The sequence below is a fragment of the Mus caroli genome, unplaced genomic scaffold (assembly GCF_978045245.1).
Source record: "Mus caroli unplaced genomic scaffold, Mus_caroli_1 scaffold_10, whole genome shotgun sequence".
NCBI classification, from domain to species: Eukaryota; Metazoa; Chordata; class Mammalia; order Rodentia; family Muridae; genus Mus; species Mus caroli.
In genome coordinates, this window is record NW_028227265.1 from 36,495,700 (window position 1) to 36,515,459 (window position 19,760).

Below are 19,760 nucleotides of genomic sequence, written 5' to 3' on the forward strand. Positions count from 1 at the left end.
TCCTCCTTCCAGCCTCTTCCTTGAGGCTCACCAGTTCTCCATGCTCGCTTGCCTCCAGGCCAGATGAACAGAGGTGAACAAAACCAGCGTCACGGAATCATTAGTAAATGAGAAAATGGGAGCGACGGGGAAGGTGTCTTCCAGGAGAGGAATCCCAAGGTGGTATCCGAATGGGGGCAAAGAGGGTGCCCTGGACCTGGACGTTGGCACATGGGTTCCTCTTCCTCCACATTGCCAGGTTCAGATAGCCAGCCAGTGCCGCAACTGCAAAAGGACGGCAAGGCCACTACAGTGAGGACAGAGTCAGTGGGGACTTAGAGGAAGGGGTCAGCTGGTTGGGGCCACACGAAGCAAAGAGCAGACAAAACAAATAGCCACCTTGTTGACCCAGACCTCAGAACACCTTCCCTAATTGGTGCTAAGGCTGGATGCAAAGAAACTACCCCAAAAGAAGGAGGTCAACAGATATCCCCCTCACTGCTTGGGCCAGCGACATGCTATTAATGCCTTCAAGGTATAACATGCTCAGCTTAGCTTGGTGACACTAACATGACAACTCAGAGGCAGAAGAAAAGTCCAGCACTTGGCATCTCAGGATGCCAAGAAAAACAGAACAGCAACAGCAGGAGGCTGGCTGGACTCACAGCAGTCTCATCTCCTGCCCCCTTCACCTTCGTCCCTAAAATGAAGGTGACTGCCATTCAGACTTTCCTGTGACCTCTCTTGGGGGCACCCAACAGGGAACAACCAACCAGAACCCACCACATCCTGTCCCACACAACCCAAGTTCAGCTCTGCATCTACCTGGAACTGTCTCACGTCTCTCTGGGCCACCAGGTGGTGCTCATTCTCCGGAGTGATTCCGTAGGCCACTCTCTGTGAGAAGGGAGAAGGGAGGGAGCCTCAGGAGACCAGGGAAAGCAGCCTAGGGGCAAGGTCTTTGCCTTACAAAGTAGGGATATTTGAAAAGGCCACCAGCAATAGTTTGTGCAGCCAAATAAGTGTCATAATATACTAAGTCAGAATAAGAGGTATCTCTGCTGTGTGTGTATGATGTATATGTATATGTATATGTATATGTATATGTATATGTATATGTATATGTATATGTATATGTATATGTATAAGTATAAGTATATGTATATGTATATGTATATCATTTCAGAAACCCCTGGTTTAAGCTGATCATATTGTGGTGATTAGAAAAATGGTTGCAGGGCTCATACAAAGAGAAATGGGATATCTGAAGGCATCTCACACATTGAAAGGGGACAGGCATGGTGGAGCTTTGCCTTCTCATGTGAACAGCAGAGACAGCCATGGCACTGGCGGGAAGCACGCAGAAAGCACTTCCTGGGGCCAGGTTCTTTACTTAGTACCCAAGTGTTCTCTTCCAAGCTACACAGTATTATTCTCAGGCTACAGATGTAGACACTGAGGCTCAGGGTGGGTCTTCTCAGCAAATGAGGCAGGTACGCTGAATCAAAGTATCCTCTATCTCTGTCTTACCTCAACAGGACAGCCATGTCCACACTCATGCAACAACAGCCACCCAGAGCTCACCTCCCACAGGGAGCCACGTATGCTGAGGAACTTGTAGATGACATAGGCAGGGACCAGGATCATGGATGAGAGGGCGATGCCCCACCCGACCCAGTTGGCCCAGGCAGGATAGGTGTAGTCATCATAGGTGAGCGGCTTGAAGTTGATGATGCTGACCACCACCACAAACTGCAGGAAGGGAGGGGCAGAGAGGGAAGAATGATGCAGGGAGCAAGTGAGGCTGGGGCCAGCACAACAGCACCTGGGGGACCTGCCCGGACTCCCACTAAGATGGAACACCCTCCACACCCATTAAGGCCTGCATGACCAGGGCTTCCAGACCCCAGCACCTCCTTCCTTAGGAAATAAGTACGTACACCCTGCCCCCAACCTGGACTCAGCCACCCTACCGACAGGCACCCCAGCCACACCCTACCCACCAGGAGGAAGGCGGGGCTCACGAACTTCCAACACAGCCTCCAGTACAGGCCTGGCTTAAACCCCATCATCTGCTGGATGTCATTGCTGAACCTGTCCACACCTGTGAGCACATGGGGCAAGCGTGTCACAGGGAGCCCAGAGATCCAGGACTGGGGCCTCCCCCTGAAGTCATTCCATGAGAAGCTGTCAGAGTGCAGGGCAGGTGGCAGGAGACTGACACCTTGGAATGCAGGAAGCCTGGCAGGCACTCTGATGATGGCAAACAAGGGAGCTGACAGAGTCACCTTGCATGTGTCATTGTGATTATCTTACGAGACAGAAGCCAGAGCTCAGAGAAGGGAGGGCCAGACTGAGTAGCCAGGTGCCTGGATTCCAGCCTGGCTCTTTCTTCTAGCATAGGCTTTCTGCGTAAACAGTTTGTCTGTCCATATGTTTATGCACATGGACACCCTCAATCATAATCTAAGAGAGACCGTTAGACACTCTCTCTGCGATCTCTTTCATAAAGAGTAAGAATAAGATTAACCAAGGGGAAATGAGCAGTTAGAATACATTTGACAGTTTAGTAAGTAAAATCCAGGATATCTATTTAAATTTTAAGTTCAGACACATAATAGAAAAAAAAAATCAGTATTAGTAGATTCTATGCAATATTTGGGTCCTATAGATCTAAAACCATGTGTTCATTTTTCACCTGAAGTCCAAGTTTAGCTGGGCATCCTGTTTTGTTTGTTCAAGGTATCTGGTTTGGGGATCTGCAGCTCTCTACTGATTCTACTTCAGATGCGGGTACCGGGTGTCTCCCAGGTCTCACAGCCCAGTGAGCTGAGGATTGCAAGAGACTCGGACCTATATTTAATAGAGGCTGCTCACCTCTGGAGATCCATCCAGATGGCTGTCCTGGGCATGAAAAAACCCTTTTCCCCTCCAGATCAAACAGACTCCAGGAGTCCTAGAGATCAGAACTTGTGACACTCACTTACCATAAAACCAGGAAACTCCAATAGCCTCCATAAGCACCGCAAACAGAATGGAGGTGCCTGCTGCAAAGGAGTCCAGCAGAGTGAGGACATAAATCCCTCCCTGGGGCACAGAGAGAAAGGGCTTAAGTCATCCTTGGCTATAAATAGTCACCAGCTACATCTACCAAATCCCACCCATCCCTATTCCCACCTGCTCAGGGCCATGTTTACAAACATGCGTAATAGGGCTAAGGTATAGCTCAGTGTGTCTGTATTCTAGCGGAGGGCTCTAGGAGCTTCTAGCAGGAAGTGTTTTGTTTGATAAACAGTGTGATAAGCTTCCAGGGAACTTCTGCTGGCTCTAAGTCAATGAGTGGTAAATAATGATGCTTGAAGATCATCAGCCCCAGAAGTAGCAGAAGGCAACGGGATGTGCTGTCTTATCGACACAGTGTTTAACAGAGCGGTTGTGCTCAGCCTCATCCAAGTACCAAGTACCAAGTACCACCCCAGTACCAAGGCTGAGAATGTCTGGATTTTTGAAACACAGTCCTCGAAACCCCATGAGTATCTCATGTCCAGCCTCACCTTTGTTATGCAAAACAATGCCAGAAGGAAGGTGCTGATGGTGACAACACACGTGAAGAGTTTCCGGTGTCGCTTCAGGATCTGGAAGTCATCAGCCAGTCCAGTGATGACTGCTTCCATGCCTCCCATCTATAGAGAACCAGGATGGTGGGATGGGGATGAAGGGGTTCTTGTGGTTCAGTATAACCTCAGTTACATACGGATTTCCAGAAAATAACAGACCCTGCCTTCCTCCCAAGCATCTTTTCCCTTTTTTCTATCCCAAACTCAACCAAGCTCAAGTTATAAAGGATGGTGAAAAGCTAACTCTTTCCTGACTCAGCAACAAGTCCCTGACCCCTGACTAGCTCAGCCTGAGTGGGTAATGATGAAAAATAGAAAGTAAGGGATATAGTTCTCCAATGATACACTTTCTGGAAACATCAACCAAAGAACTTCTTCAAAGTGGGAACTTTGTCCCACAGTAGATGACAAGGGTTCCTTGTTGCCTTGGAAGCAAGTATCCCCAAGCAAAGTGATTACTTTAAATACAGACTCTTGGAGTCTATTCCTTACGAACCGCTGTTGGGACAGACAATAATCACACATGTCCCTTGCTCCTCTCCCCTGTCTTTGGAAGACATTGTTAGTCAACATCAGTACTCTATCCTGAGCTCTGGAATGAGTCTCAGACCCCTTTCCAACACAGCGCTCTGGCAGAGCCACCAAATGAAAAGCAAAGACAGTAAGATCTATTGGCTAGCTCCTCCCTACATCATTTAAGAATGAAGGGTGGAAACAGATATAAAAGGATGTCAGGAATTTAACTTTGCACATGACTAAATAGTAATAATAGTAATAATAATGATGATGATGATAAAAAAAAAACAGGGATCTAGTAGCAAAACAGGGTCCAAAATGTTTGAGTTGGTTGTCAGTAATAAAATTTAAAGGATAGGAAAGTGCTGGGTCACAGAATGTTCTATCCATGTCCTTTCTGAAGTCCGGCTCCCCATCTGCAAAGGCAGAGTGCTGGGCTGGCGTGTCAGAGGCCCAGTACAATTTGGAGTTCCCGTAGGTTCTGGCTTTGATCTAGGCTATCATTTGGAAGGGAGACTCACTTCATTGTTTGGATTAAAATAGTGCCGTTGGAAACAGACACCAGACAGCAGCAGCCCTACAGGCTGAGTGCTGGAGTGGGTTGCAGGGGTGGAGAAAGGTGTTCTGAGAAGGTTCACTCACTGAACTATCTAGCCCCAGAGCCAGGAGCATCAAGAAGAACAGGACGGCCCAGAACGTGGATCCTGACAGAGTAGAGATGGCTTCTGGATACAGGATAAACACAAGCCCAGCTCCTGTAAGAAATATTAGGGCCTGATCAGTGCCTGGCAAGTGGTAAAGGCTGAACAGAGCAAGGAACTCTACCCTAGCCTCAGGACATTTGGTCAGGCATGTGTAGGCAGCGGCAGTGCAGACTTGGGATCTTGGAATGAGTAATGGAGCCACAATTCAGTGTGCTATTATCTGGATCTCTATTTCCCAAGCTGCCTTGTGTCAAAGACTTGATCTCCAACTGGTGCAATTGTGTATTGGTTCAAACTTCAAGAGATGAAACCCAATGTAGTCTTCCATTCTTTGAGGATGCACCCTTTAGGGAGATCCTAGGACCCAAGTTCCTTCTCCCTCTCTCTGCTTTACACCTTGGTCATTAGGTGAACAGATTGCTCTGTCACATGGTCCCACCATAGGCCCCAAAACAAGAGCGTTAATTAGACATTGTGAGTAATCCTGTTATTTCATACATCAATTATCTTGGGTATTTTGTTAAGAGTAATACAAAGCAAATGAACACAATCTGTGTATCAAACAAGCAGCAAAGAGAGCAGCACGTTGCCTGAACAGCTCTAAGTCATGTGTGGCCAACCTGCCTTCCACTTTGTGGGATTCTACTCTGGTTCTCAGAAATTCATGATCCTCGGGATCCATTAAAGGCTGCCCTTCCCTGGGTCTCATCTTCCTTATGGCCTTAAGAACACAGAAGGCCATAGAGAAGAACAGAGGTTCCAGAGTCAGGCTGACTGGGGCCAAATGCTAAAATCACCTCTCACTAGCCCAGATTTAGCTTAAATCCCCAATCCCTCATCTTTAAAGAGAATCTATTAACCCCTGCCTTGTAGCTTTGTGAGAACTAAGGGGAAGGAAGTATGCTGGTACGTATTGAACATAATTTGTCCCCACTAAAATTCATGCTCAGGCTTGCTCCCCAAAATAGTGATATGAAGAAGGTTGAGGACCTTAAAGAGTTAATTAGATACTAGTAAGATTAACCCTCTTTTTTAGGAGTTCCTACTCTCTGAGGGTTAAGCGGGCTCTTAGGATAAATCAGGGCTGTCCCTCTAAGCATGACTCTTTGGACACCCAGACATTTCTACTACTTCTCTATAGTAAGATAAACAGATATGACCTACACCAGAAGTCTAACTGATAACAAGTCTTCATGCTCTGGATTTCCAGAGGTTTAATATAGCTAAAATTGCCAGGATGATGGCCTCAAGGGAAAGTCTAACAGATGGGGTCCAGAAACCTCCATAGCCAGACCTCTCCAACTACAGAGGCATTATGAAGCCAGCTCAGTCTTTCTTCATTTAGCTGGAAGCAAAGTGGTTTGGCCACCTACCTTCAGTGGCAACATCCTCAATATTGACCTTATGTTCATGGGCCATATAACCAAGGATGGAGAAAATGGCAAATCCAGAAATAAAACTGGTAACACAGTTGATGGTGCTGGTCAACAGAGCATCCCTGGTAGAGAGAGAGGCTGCTAATGACAGTCCACATGACTCCATCCCTACTCTGCCCACCAACCACTCGCCATCTATGGAACATTCAGTCTGATCCAGCCTCAAAGGTAATCTCTCCTTTCCATTGTCCTCCTGTCACATGGACCCCGAAGCCTTGCCATCACTGGGTAAGTACCTGCTGGTACAGTGCATAGCAAAGAGCTAACCAAAAGCATGCAGTCAACTCTTGGGGATCAGAGTTACTCCTCCCATAAGTAAACTCTGGCTTCCTCTGTCTCCCAGCTCCTTGTATGCTCATTTCAGAGTGTTGCTATGATGAACCACCCTTCACTCTTGCCTTATTTCTAGTGACTTTTAGCATATACTCATCATAGCAAACAAAATAAATCAGCTCATTGATCCACAGACACACTGCCTCTCTGGTTTTGTCCATAGTGTTCCTTACCATAACTTATGCCATCGGCTCTACATCTGTCTACTGTAATCTCAACTAATCTCCCAGACTTGCCTCAGGTATACTTCTAGACTCTTAATGGTGGCAGTCTACTAAAGGGATGATGACCACCCCATTTTCTGACCTCCCTAAAACCTTTCCTGGCTGAATATTCATCCTGTTCTTTCTTGGATCAAAGATAGTTATTCTGCCTTAACTGTTAAATGGAGTGAGAAAGGGAGGCCCAAATCTCCCAGCTCTGAAGTCCTCATAGCACAAGGCCTGCAGGAGGTAGTAGTACGTTTTCATTGATCCAAACTGGAGGTTTCTTCTGTGTCCTGTCTGCCCTGAAGTCTTACTTCTGATACAGCTAGCTCTCACCAGCCTGTTCTTTCTGTCCCTTCCTGACAGAGTATCTGATGGACAGAGTCAAATAGCTTCATCATCTCTTGAAGCCATGCCATGCTCCTCTGTCTCAGTGATCATTCCCCATGGGCTCCTATAGCTGCTGACCTCAATTTTTCCCAAGAAGTGTTTTCTAGTGAAATCTGCTCCTTGTACCCCATAGACCACATCGAGGTTCTCAGAATGACCAGGATGGTCCACAGGGGAAAGTCCCATCTAGATAAAACCCTCTCTGTTCCTACAAGGGCCAACTCCTTTTAGTGCTAGAAAGCACTAAAAGGGTGCTTACCTGTAACAGTTGTTGTCAAATTTATTGTAACTGGCAAATGCAATCAAGACTCCAAATCCAGCCCCCAGAGAAAAAAATATCTGGGTTGCAGCATCAATCCATACCTGGAACCAATAAATAAAACTCATCACCATCTCTATTTCCTACAGACCGGACAACAGCCCAGAGAGTACTATAGACTAGGAAATGTGGTAACAACCTGGGATCTCCCTAGATTCTCCTGGAGTCAGACACCAGATTAATCATGTCCTGGTGGAGCCCAGCAGATCCATTTAATGCCCCAGATTTTGAAGAAATGTAATAAACTAGAAAATCTAAGCTAGAAATGTTGACAGGGAAAGACAAAGGGTTCTGGCCATCTCAGCAGTTATGAAGATGAATCTTAAGAAGATAATGATGGGCTGGTGAGATGGCTCAGTGGGTAAGAGCACCCAACTGCTCTTCCGAAGGTCCAGATTTCAAATCCCAGCAACCACATGGTGGCTCACAACCATCCGTAACGAGATCTGGTACCCTCTTCTGGAGTGTCTGAAGACAGCTACAGTGTACTTACATATAATAAATAAATAAATCTAAAAAAAAAAAAAAAAAAAGATAATGATTTCTTCAGGACTTCCCCATGCAGATGGTGACAACCAATGAGAGCCTTAGGACACAATGGAGTTTACTTTTCTATCCACCCTCCCTGGTGACAAAAGTAGATGGCTGGTGCACTAAAGCTCTAACCTCTTCTCCAATCTCTATGTCATGGTTTGGCCCTAATCAATCTCACCTCTCCAATATACACGCTTAGAGATCCATTATATATTTATATATTAAATATGTGTATATTGTACATATTATAATAATATTATAATTACATCAGTACACCTAAGGCACTTGAGTGGGATAGTGTTTGCCATGTCTCTACTTGCTATTATTCTGGATTTCCCCAACCTTCTACTATAATGGCAGATTCATTCACTGAAACTGCACTAAGGACTCAGCGCCTGCATAGCTGACTGAATGAGGAGAAGCTAAATAGGTGCATAACCCATGGAAACCTGCTCTGCTTCAAAAGTTTCAAGATGATCCATGGTCTGTGGTCTATCATCTTTCTAAGAGTTACACAGGAAAGAGATTGCTTATTGGGCCTTGATCTACAGCACAGTGGTAAGCTAGACACTCAACTAAGAAAGACACATATTTAAATAAACCCCTCTTAATGCTATGTTACTACACTCATCACCTCCCAACCCTGGGAGGCCTCCTTCCACCTGGCCATTGGGTAGGTAGGTGAACCCTGGGCACTCACCGTGGCCTCCTTGAGGCGGTAGAAGTCAATGTGCAAGTAGGCATTGATGCCATTGGAGGCACCAGGCAGTGTGACACCATGGACCAGGAGCACAAACAGGACAAAGTAAGGCAGGGTGGCTGTGATCCAGACAACCTGAGCAATACACAAGATGGCTGTGAGAATCCCACCCTGACCATGACCTGGGGAGGTACTAGGACAAGGACACCGGGTCTTTTCTCGGACCACAAACATGCCATCCACCACTTCCCTTCTCCTAGTGTTGGAGGTGCCATCATCATTTCAGGGCCAGGTCCTCGGCCTGACCCCAGGGACATAAAAATAAACAGATGCAGGGCTCCCTTGGAAAAGCTTGGAACTGATCAAGTCAGTCACTGAGAGAATAGAGATGAGATGAAAACTGAGGTCACCAAAGGCAAACACTAGGATTTTCAAAGCCCTTGATGCCTCGTTTTCAACAGAGCTGCCTCTCTTTACTCTATCTTATATGGAACTCTATATAAGAAAATGTAAGGCAGTGTTACTCCTGTCAGCCTTGCCTCTGTCACACTACAGGCATGGGTTGTTAACACCCAACTTACAGGCAGGGTATTTAAAAGTACCTGTCCTTCCTCCTCCTCCTCTTCCTCCTCCTCCTCCTCTTCCTCCTCCTTCTCTTCCTCCTCTTCCTCCTCCTCCTTCTTCCTTCTTCTTCTTCTTCTTCTTCTTCTTCTTCTTCTTCTTCTTCTTCTTCTTCTTCTTCTTCTTCTTCTTCTTCTTCTTCCTTCTCTCTCTCTCTCTCTCTCTCTCTCTCTCTCTCTCTCTCTCTCTCTCTCTCTCTCTCTCTCTCTCTCTCTCCTTTCTATTTCCTTCCTCTCCTTTGCCACTCCACTTCTCCTTTATCCCTTCCTCCTTTGTGTGTTTTGTTTCCTTCAGTGTTGAGAACAGAGCCCAGAGGATAGAACCCAGAACTTTCCACACATCAAGCAAGCATGCTGCCACTGAGATACTTTTTTTTTTCCTTTATGAGACACTGGCTCACTTGTAGCCCAGGCTCCCTCAAATTCATGATTCTCCTGCCTCAGTCTCCCAAGTGCTGGGATTACAGACACATACCTAACACTTAGCTTCTCTATTTTTTTTTCTTTATCCACATTTCAGTATAGCCTCTCAAGTCTAGTACATGTGGCTGGGCAGAAAACAGGAAAACAAAACAATTCTCCACCTCAGTAGAAGATTGAGATCAAGACAAGCTATCTTTGCAAAAACACAAAAGGGAAGAAATTATCTTCAGACTCAAAACAGATAGCCAAACCCTGCCCGACATGGAGAAACAGAGAAAAGGGTGACTAGGAGGGTTGTCATCATCACTGGTCCCTCATGGTCTTGGCCACACATTAAAGTACTCCAGGGGAATTACATACAAGAATGTGGAAGACAATTCCCAGTTCTGGGATTTGAGGTTTAAATGGTCTAAGGTACAGCCTCAACTCCAGTATTTTTTTCCCAACTGAGGTCAACATGTAGCCAAAGTTAATGTCTTCACTCTTGATAAAGCTGTGGGCTGTAGCATTTTCTTTGCAGAAAAGCTGTGCACCAAACTGAGCCAGGGGATGGGTAGTCAGACCCAAAGAAGACAAACCTGAAACATGAATGGGCATATAGCTTAAAGTCCAACTCTTTTTTCCCTACAGCTCAGGAACTCTGTCTCCTAAAGAATCCATACACCGCCCTGGACAGAACATGGAAAACTTAGGACATGACTGAGAGTAATATTCTTTGTCAGCCTAGAAAGATATAGGCCCAAAACAAAAATTGACATATTAGTGACAAACTCCCATGTTTTCCATACTCATGTTTAGAGGCTGGAATTTATCTTCCTGATTTTCCTGTTCCTAGTATATATGGTTCCTTTGAATGTTCGTTAGGTGAGTGAATGAACAGTCACATGGATGAAAGGTTGCAGTAGAAAATGAGACCGATGGTGGGATATAGAATGGGTTTTAATTAAATGAATGGATGGATGGATAGTTAAGAGGGCAGATAGTTGAGTAGGATGGAAGAATGCAAGAGCAGATGAGCTACAACGAGAAGGTTAGTGAATGATGGTCAGCAGAAGAATGAAATTACAAGCAAAAGACTGGGAAAGGAAACACGGAGTGTAGACTCTCCAGTGGTGAGCACATCTGGATCAGAGGGAACCAGGAAGGCTCTCCTACTTTATGGCATCCGGTAAGTCACTCCCCAGTTCTATGAATATCTGTGAGAACATAAGCTTTGGGCTCTGTGTTCTTTGAGGGGTCATGGGTGCAGAAACATGGCAGACAAACTTGATAACAAAAGGGGGAGAAAACTATGCCCTTGAAAGAGAGGTTGTTGCATCTGGGTAGCCTCACCCTGGTCTCAGATGATTCAGTTTCTCAAACAGGGGCAAGTGGATCCCAACCCTTGGCATCAGGAACAAAGAGAAGCCGTCATCCATCCTTATCCTAACAGTTACAGTTTCCTGCCACTCGTGTCAACAGCTGTGGCCCAGATGCACTGTCCTGCCCAGGAGGCTGGGTGTGAGCACACTTCTCCCATGCAAACAGCACCCAGTGTTCTGACTCCAAGGAATCTCCCATGGAACCTGGGTGCTCCTGCACCGGCCATGAGTGTAACTCCAACACAGATTTGGTTTTCCCCAGGAACGTATAAAGGAATAATGGAGCTGACATGAGTGTGTCAAGTATCAAGAAATGCTCATACATTCAAAGTTAAAACTTTGGGTGGCAAACATATTTTCAGACATCTAGGGCATTTGTCAAAAACTAGAGGACATCTTCCTCACATCCATGTGCTCCGCTGTGCGCATAGCAAAGGGAGAGACGTGTGAGCTCTGGTACCTCCATCCCAGGCTTCCTTTTTACCATGAGATAAAAAACAAAATGAGTTACTCCTTTTTCTTTTTCTTTTTTTCCTATCACCTCCAATATAAATTTTTGTTGTTATTATTTGTTTTGTTTTGTTTTTTGAGACATGGTGTCACTAGGTAGCCTTGGTTAACCTGCTCTCATAGACCAGGCTGGCCTCAAACTTAGAAGCATCTGCCTTACTCTGCTTCCCAGATGCTGGGATTAGAGGCATGTTCCATCATGTCCATCCCTAAACATAAATTATTACCTACTTGTATGTGTCTGTGGATAATTTCTGAAGTTCTACAGTACCAAATTCAAACTAATGGCTGATCATAAAACTGAGGAAGACTGCGGCCTGTGGCTCGTAAAAGGAAAAGTCTCCAGATGGCAGAGCTCTCTATTCAAAGTTGTTCAGGGGAGAGGCTAAGGTTCCATTATTGAAAAGATGCAAGCCTTGACCCTTGCCATGCATCCAAGTATCAGGCCAAGGATGGACCACTAGCACTGATGTCGTCCAAAAGCTCATCAGAAATGGGAGCTCCTACCCCCACCCATACCAAATAAACTCTCTGCAGAAAAGATCAGAAATCTGTGCTTCACCAGGGTGCCCCTCGGGGTCCTCTTAAACCTGCAATTGAAGAAGCTCTGGTGGTGGTAATGCTCCAAAACTAAGAATATAGATATCCACACTCCCAGGAGAAAGCTCCCTACAGTTTGTGGCCAGCTAGCCTCACCTACTTGGCAAGTGCCAGACTAGTGAGAAATCATGTCTCAAACAAACAAACAAAACCAAGCACAGTGCACAGGAATGACAATCTGATGTCTTCCCTTTAGGCCTTGCATGTTCACACACACCCAAATACATATGTGCACTCCACTCACATACAAACATACACATGTGCACACAGATAAGAACTAAAATAAATAACAAAGTCATATCCGCTCTGTATCCCTGTAAAACTGCATTAGTTTTTCCAGTTTTAGGATTTGTAGTCTTTGAACCGAATTTTGGGGCCATTTTCACTAACAATGAAGACAGTCTATTATGGAGAAGAATTTATAGGGTATGGCATAACGATAATGTTGCTTAAGAAAATAAGGAGTTATAAATAGTTTAGTGTAAGCATGGATCCTGTGCAAATGACTCTGTTCTGTGTAACTCCATCAGGTCATGTCAGGCAGGCAAGCTAGGATCAGCCTGGATTGGCACAGTAGGGGGAAGACAGCTGGAATTTTGCCTTAACCATAAATGAAAATGCAAACAACAGCAACAACAGCAAACATCAATTAAATATTCTAAAGCTCTAATGATCTCTAAATTTGTCTGGCTTTCTCTCTTTTCCCATTCTACCGTGTCTGCTAGAATTCAGGACATCGTCTACATATTCAAATGGTCTATGTGTTCCCATCTTCCAAGCAGCCCAAAAGCTGGCAGCGAAGCAGGTGATGAGGAATGGCTGGGGCTGACCAGCTCTGTCATTCCCACCTCGTCTCCCTGGAAGAGGAGCCTCTGAAGTTTCTCAAAGTGTGGTGCAGTGTGTAAACAGATTGTGTGGGAGACAGGGAGACGAGCCCTGTCCCTGATCCCTTCTGACCTCCTTCTACTTTGAAGTGATCACTGGGCCAACACAGCTGTCACTGAGTGTGTGGTCTGGGATACCCCCTCACGCCAGCTCAGATTGTGCCCTGCTCCCACCTTCCCAAGAGCCAAGCAGTCAACAAATCATCTTTCCAAATCGTCTTCACTTGCACATTTCTGACTCATTCCAGGCCTCCTCTGTGACTCTGGGGGATGACTATGAAAAAGCTTGTGTGCTGTTCCAGAGAGAAATAAGCAATACTCTCGGATTCCTCATCAGCCAGTTTATAAAAACAATGAAAGACAAGGCAGTAGAATGTCCCAAGTGAAGCTGATTCTAGAAATAACCTCCTCATGGACCACCTGGGGCTTCTATGTGCTCAAACTCGAGGGGACTTACACAAATGGGGGCTCTGGCTTCAGTTGACTCTGTAGGGCCTAACACATCCCTCTTCATGTCTCCACATGGATGGTGCCTCCATGGTGAAACATTCCTTCTCAACTCAGAAAGTACATACAGCAAGAGAAACAGAGTATGCTCAAGCATTCCTGCTCCTGCTGGTATCTTTGGTAACACCAGTCTCCCTGCCAGCAGCTTTTATTGGTCTGCTCATGACTTTAAGGAACAAGGCTGGGCTCCATATTAGAATACTAATGACTCACATCCATCTTCTTCAGCTCATAGGATGAGCTGTGTGGCCTCCTCCTGGTGCCAAGGGTAGCACAAAGCCTAAGCAGGGCTTGTCCAGGGCTTCCACACCTTGATAACTGTGCTCACGGGTTCTTCCAGAGACTCCCTTTCTCCTCACTTCTTCCCGTGCCTATCCTGACAGGGGTAGCACAAGTATCACCTTCTCCACACACCTTTCTCTCAGCTGACAGAGCATCCATTGCCCACAAATGCAGCATCTCTGACTCTCTGACCATGGCCTATAATAAGAAATACTGCCTACCTCAAGTCAAAGTGCAGATGAACATGCAGCTGGCTGCATATGTCTGGCAAGAAGTAGCTACCTGCTCAGTTAGCTTAATAACAGCTTGAAAGCTTACAGTTGATATTTTTATTATGGAGTAACTGGACTACCTAATGTGAAATTATTTCTAAGGGTAATGGTAAGTTTAAAACAAACAAACAAAAAAAAAAGCAAACTGCATAATAACAAGTGTAGTTTGTGACCACAAGTGCTTATTTAAAGGAGGCTACACATAGATGCCTCTGTGTAGACACTCAAAATACTGCACATCTGGGCCAACCCCAAGCCCATCGGGAACACAAACAGAAGAAAGGAATGGAGGAAATAATCTGTCCTCTATTTGTGTAATGCTAGACTTAGCATCTAAAACATCACGGAGTAGGTGTCCATAAAAGCTTAGTAAGTTGAGCTAAGCACTTAATAAAGTCCCTGAAGCTTATCCAACCATCCTTCAACCCATCACTAAGCATTTACTAAGACCTATTATGTACCAAGCATTAGATCCTAGATCTAATGATCCTAGATCGATTTGGGCATTGAGACTAAGCATGATGCAAGCAGAAACCGGAAGAGCTACTTCATGAAGGGTCTCCTCTGTGTGAAGTGTGCTCTGGGAAGTCAGCTGTCATGATGTGCAATGTCCAGGAAACACATAAAAGCTACATGGAAACAATCCCATACCCATTGACTAACAGCTCCAACCCTGCTCCCAGACAGCTCCAACCACCTAGGATATTCCGGTCCAGCCAGGTCTCCAGACACATAGTCCAGGCAATATCACACAGAGCAGAAGAACCATGCATCTGAGCCCAGCCACTTCTCAGAATTGAAACATGATAAGATGTTTGCCATTTTTAACTCTCTCTTCTTAGAAATGGCTTGTTCCAAAGCTGTATCTAAGCAAAACAATTAGAAAGAATACTTCCTAGCTATGTCACTTCAATTGCAGTTGAGTTCTTCTAGACTGCATACAGTCCCTGGGAGATTGTTATTCCCATATCAATCCCCAAGCTGAGAATCATCAGGAGCCACCTCCTAAACATACCCCATCCCACAGAAGTGACCTCAGAAAGCAGCAACATCCAAGTTCAAAACGCCACCTCATTAGTCTGCTAACCTGTATTCTTCTCCTAAGTGTCTAGACACTTGTGGGAAACCAGAATTGTATTAGAACCAAAGCACACATCTAATTATCTTTCAAAGCATTTTCTCCCAAACATTCATATATAGACTTATTGATTCTATAGTGAAGCAAATTGTCAATTTCCCAAGTAAGATGCAATGCTTTCATGCAGTTTTAGGTGAGAAGTCAAGGCCAAAGATCAGTCAGTAGTTGTTTTAGCCTTGGTCTCAAACCTTAGAGGATGCCCCAGGCTCTGATCTCTGTTCTTATGGAAATTATCAAGGGAAAATGTGAGGACCTGATCTACTTTCATCCCTTTAGCCTGCTGTTGGGCAGAGTCAGGCTCTGGGTAACAGATTTGTCCACATAGAGACAGAGGTAAGGATGCAACCTGAACTTGTGTTCCTAGACCCACCTCTTTGCACTAGCCATGTTGTTGTAGCTAGGACAACACACACACACACACACACACACCTCCTGTGTGTCTTTCCAAGGCCAACCTCCCAGCTGAGGAAGCACAGAGACATTACCTTTCCTGATGTCTTCACTCCTTTCCAGAGGCTGAAATACAAGACAATGATGACGACCATCAGGCAGAGCAGCAGCTGCCACTGAGGCAGGCCGATGTCATGGATCCCACTGCTCTCGTGCAAGTGTAGGACTCCGCGTCTGTGAGCAGGAGAGAGGACAGCATCAGGGAGGATGACCAAGTGCCTAGAGATGGTCTGGACCAGCTCCAGTCAGCTATGACCTGCATTTAGGATGGCCTGCTCAAGTGCCACCTGCTGGCCATGGGAACATGATGATAAGAGAAGGAAGACCCCTGTTCTCCAGACTGCATTTTCTAAACTACCAGTCCTCAGGAGGAGAAAGAACACTGTTCACACACACTACACCCCTAGCATGTTAATAGCTACCATTCATAGAATTAATGTTCACAAATGCTCCAACCCCACATAGTAATACCTACCATTGGTAGAATTAAGGTTCACACAAACACAACAACCCCCAAAACAAAAATTCACCACTAGTAGAATTAATGTTCACACACAACAACCCCAACATGGCAATATCTACCATATGTGGAATTAATGTTCACACAAACAGAACAATCCCCCAAACAAAACTCCAACATTAGTAGAATGGGGTGTAGGGTACTATGAAGCATCTAACCTCATGGAGAGGTTTAACATCTTACAGTTGTGGCAGACAAATAAATGAGCATGTTCTTTCTGATTCTGTTCATATAAAGTTCTGTGAAATATGGAAACTTGATCCAGATGGTTAGAAGTCACTCTGGGCTGGAAGAGGGGTGGCCAATTAGGAAGGGACTCATGGGCACTTATAGAGACCATGATTCCTGGACTGGGTGTTAGTCACATGGCTATGTTCAGTTGGTGACAGTCCCTGAGCTGGCCCTTTAAGATATGTTAACTCTCAATAAAGGGCATTTTAAACAACAAAATCAAGCAGAATGAGCACTCTGAAAGCCTGGGGCTTTCAAGACCCCACATACCATGTACAGCGAGGGAATGAAAGACAGAACAGTAAGGAAAATGACCACTTGCTAATTAGAACCCAAAGCCACTTGATGACATGGTCAAATGAGTCAAATGGATAGATAAAATAGAAGAACAAGTCACTGGAACGGGGTGTCCCACAGGGCGCAGATGCTCACCAACAATACACACCCTAGAAAGTCAAGCAAATAGAACAAAGAATACTGTAGTGGGGCCTTGGACAACATCTATGCCATGCGTTCCTCTCCAAAGGGTGCTGTAGGCTGTCCCATTTGGGCTATAGACACACTCGGGATGCCTCTAGCATTCAATCCCTGCCTCCGTGGGGTTATACTCCAACGTCAGCAGTAGCGTTAAGTGTAAAATTACTATAAAGAGTGGCTTTGTTAGGAGGAGTCAGGAAGCTACAAGAGCCCCCAGAGTGGTCTCTGCCTTCTTGCCTCACTCAAAGGCAGACAGATGTTGCTTCCAATATCCTTTCCCCCAGAAGGGTTCCCCACTCATCCTTGATAGACATCTTTAACACTTTCAGTTCCTGCAGTTAATGAATCATCTGGCAGAAGAGCTTCTACATGGGACACCAAGACTGACCATACAGTTGGCCCTCAGTATCCTTGGGGGATTAGTTCCAGTACCTTCCATGGATACTATAATCAGTGGATACCCAAGTCCTTTAGATAAAATGGCATTGTATTTGATATTTCTTACGCAAGCCCTTTTTGCACATTCTAGATCATCTCTAGGCTGTTTTAAACACAGTAACAGTAAACGTGCTATTCCGTATCACTGCAGAGACAAAGGCAAGATACAAACTTTTGTCTGTACGTGTTCAGGATAGACACATCTTCACAGTGTGATATGGGGGGTTCACTGCACAAAGCTATTCCAAGAAAGAGGTAAACAAATTACTCCTGGGTGGCTAGGGCACAGCCCAGGTCTGGCAGCTGCACGTTGGATTCAGCACAGACAAATGTCCTAACTTCTTTTTGCCAAGTCCAACAATCTGTCTTCTATTTAAAATAGAAATGAGAGCCCAGAGCCACCCCAAGGAGATCTAGGGGGAAAAGGTAAGTCTCCAGAAAGCATGTGTTTGCTTCTCTGAGCAAGCCTGCCTTCTACTTGTGGTAAAATCTCAACTCTCCAGGTCCTTCACACTGCCCAGGAAACCTCCCATTTTCCCATGTAGACACTTCACTTGCCTGTGTGTCAGCCTGCAAATGTCTATGTTCAGCTTCAGACAGTTGTAAATCCTACCATGTGTTATAAGGAAGCAGCAGATTCATATACTATTCTTTCCTTAAAATAAAACATTAATTCAAAAGACACACTCATGGTAAAAAAAAATTGTATACATCTTTGATGGAAAGACAATATATATATGTATACATACATATATAATCACAAATCATATATATGCCTTCTATGCCCCCTTCCTCTTCATCCTTCTCTTCCCTCAGTTTTCTTCCTCTTCTTTCTCCTCTATGCCCTAAAGAGAATTATGCGATAGGGGCTTTAATTTGAATATAATTTGGAACCTGCCAGAGACACCAGTTGATCATGTAGCCCCATCTCCGAGCAATTTCCCTCTTCAGCAACAGGATTCTCAACTCACATATTAGTATTAATTGTCTACTGCCAAAATAAGTCTTTCTGTTTATTGTTTGATTGTTTGTTTCACTGTGTAGCCCAGGCTGCCCTGGAACCTAGGGTTGTCTTCCTGCTTCATTCTCCCATGAGCCACCAGAGCAGACAAAAATAAATTTAAAAGATATATTATCATCACAAAGCAATCTGCTGCTATCTGCTCACTATCAACCAATTAAGTCAAACCTCTGTGGAGTTGGCACTTGGGTAATAAGGTCTTTGATTGGCTATCAAAGATTGAACCCAGAGTCAGATACCTACCCAAATGACAAGCTTCTTCTAGACCAACCCAAGCCTTCCAGAATCTATCTACTGTCCTGGCAAAATACAATTGACTTTCTGTGTATGAGAGGGGAGGCTTAAGAAGGCTCCTAAGAGATGAGCTTGTAAATCTAGAATCCTGGGTGTTTGAAGGAGAGCACAGGTAATTGGGAGTTGAACTGCCTTTACTGGACCAGCTCAAAATAAATAGACAGACAGATAGATGGATCAATAGATAGATAGATAGATAGATAGATAGATAGATAGATAGATAGATAGATAGATAGATAGATCAGACTCAGTGCCCGTGGGAGCATCTATTCCCAGTATGGACATCCAGCAGCTTGTCATTGAGCAGTTAATGCTTGTGAATGGCCTGTGAAGGTGTGAAGGTCACTGCTAATCCTGTGTGCTTCCATTCTGTAATTCATTCATTCATGTCAGGTGTCTAGTATTTGTAAGAACATGAGGAGATGTTGAAGTGTCAGGGACAGAAGTAAAGTCATCCAGGCTCCCAGAGTGGGCCCTGTTCCTGGATCCTGTGTGACCTAACCCCATGCTGAGCACCAAGCCTTCTTAGCTCAGCTTTGATCCAGGTTGTGCGTTAGAGGCTGGTGACTCCAGCATAAATGAAGTTCCCAGGATAGGGGCAACGCGAATAGGCTCATGCAAGCATCCCCACCTCTGAGCTTTCTCCCTCTCCTGAGGATTCAGTTGCAGAATCTGGGCCATACCCTGAGCCCAGGAAATGATCGCCTCCCCCAGAGGGCAGCTGGAGCTATCACTGCATCTGGGTTCTAGGCTTCAGGGAGGAGTTCACAAAGGAAGCTGAGGAGCACTCGCAAGGTTTCACAAAGAGTGCAAGCGGGCCAGACTCTTCTGACAAGGTTGCTAGGAGCCAGTAGAGCACGGGCAAGCTGGCAGCAGGTAGACAGGTGCAGTGATGGACGAGAATGTGAGCATTTGTGAATGAATGAAGCTTCATGAGTGATCAAGACCCCCAAAGACACCCACATCCTCCCAAACATCCAGTCTCTGAAGCCCCAATT

General features: G+C 45.2%; 1 protein-coding gene across 1 annotated transcript in view; it reads right to left on the reverse strand.

Moving 5' to 3' along the window:
• Nucleotides 1-240: 240 nt before the first annotated feature.
• The window catches only part of Slc6a2 (solute carrier family 6 member 2), a 36,445-nt gene continuing 16,925 nt past the window's right edge, over nt 241-19,760 (reverse strand). The window contains exons 4-14 of the mRNA XM_021169812.2: nt 15,817-15,955; nt 8,735-8,869; nt 7,441-7,544; nt 6,190-6,314; nt 4,755-4,867; nt 3,534-3,662; nt 2,967-3,066; nt 1,983-2,083; nt 1,564-1,731; nt 805-876; nt 241-264 (exon numbers count right to left, since the gene is read on the reverse strand). Coding sequence (XP_021025471.1) covers nt 241-264; nt 805-876; nt 1,564-1,731; nt 1,983-2,083; nt 2,967-3,066; nt 3,534-3,662; nt 4,755-4,867; nt 6,190-6,314; nt 7,441-7,544; nt 8,735-8,869; nt 15,817-15,955 — 1,210 coding nt within the window. The remainder of the gene's footprint in view (nt 265-804; nt 877-1,563; nt 1,732-1,982; nt 2,084-2,966; nt 3,067-3,533; nt 3,663-4,754; nt 4,868-6,189; nt 6,315-7,440; nt 7,545-8,734; nt 8,870-15,816; nt 15,956-19,760) is intronic.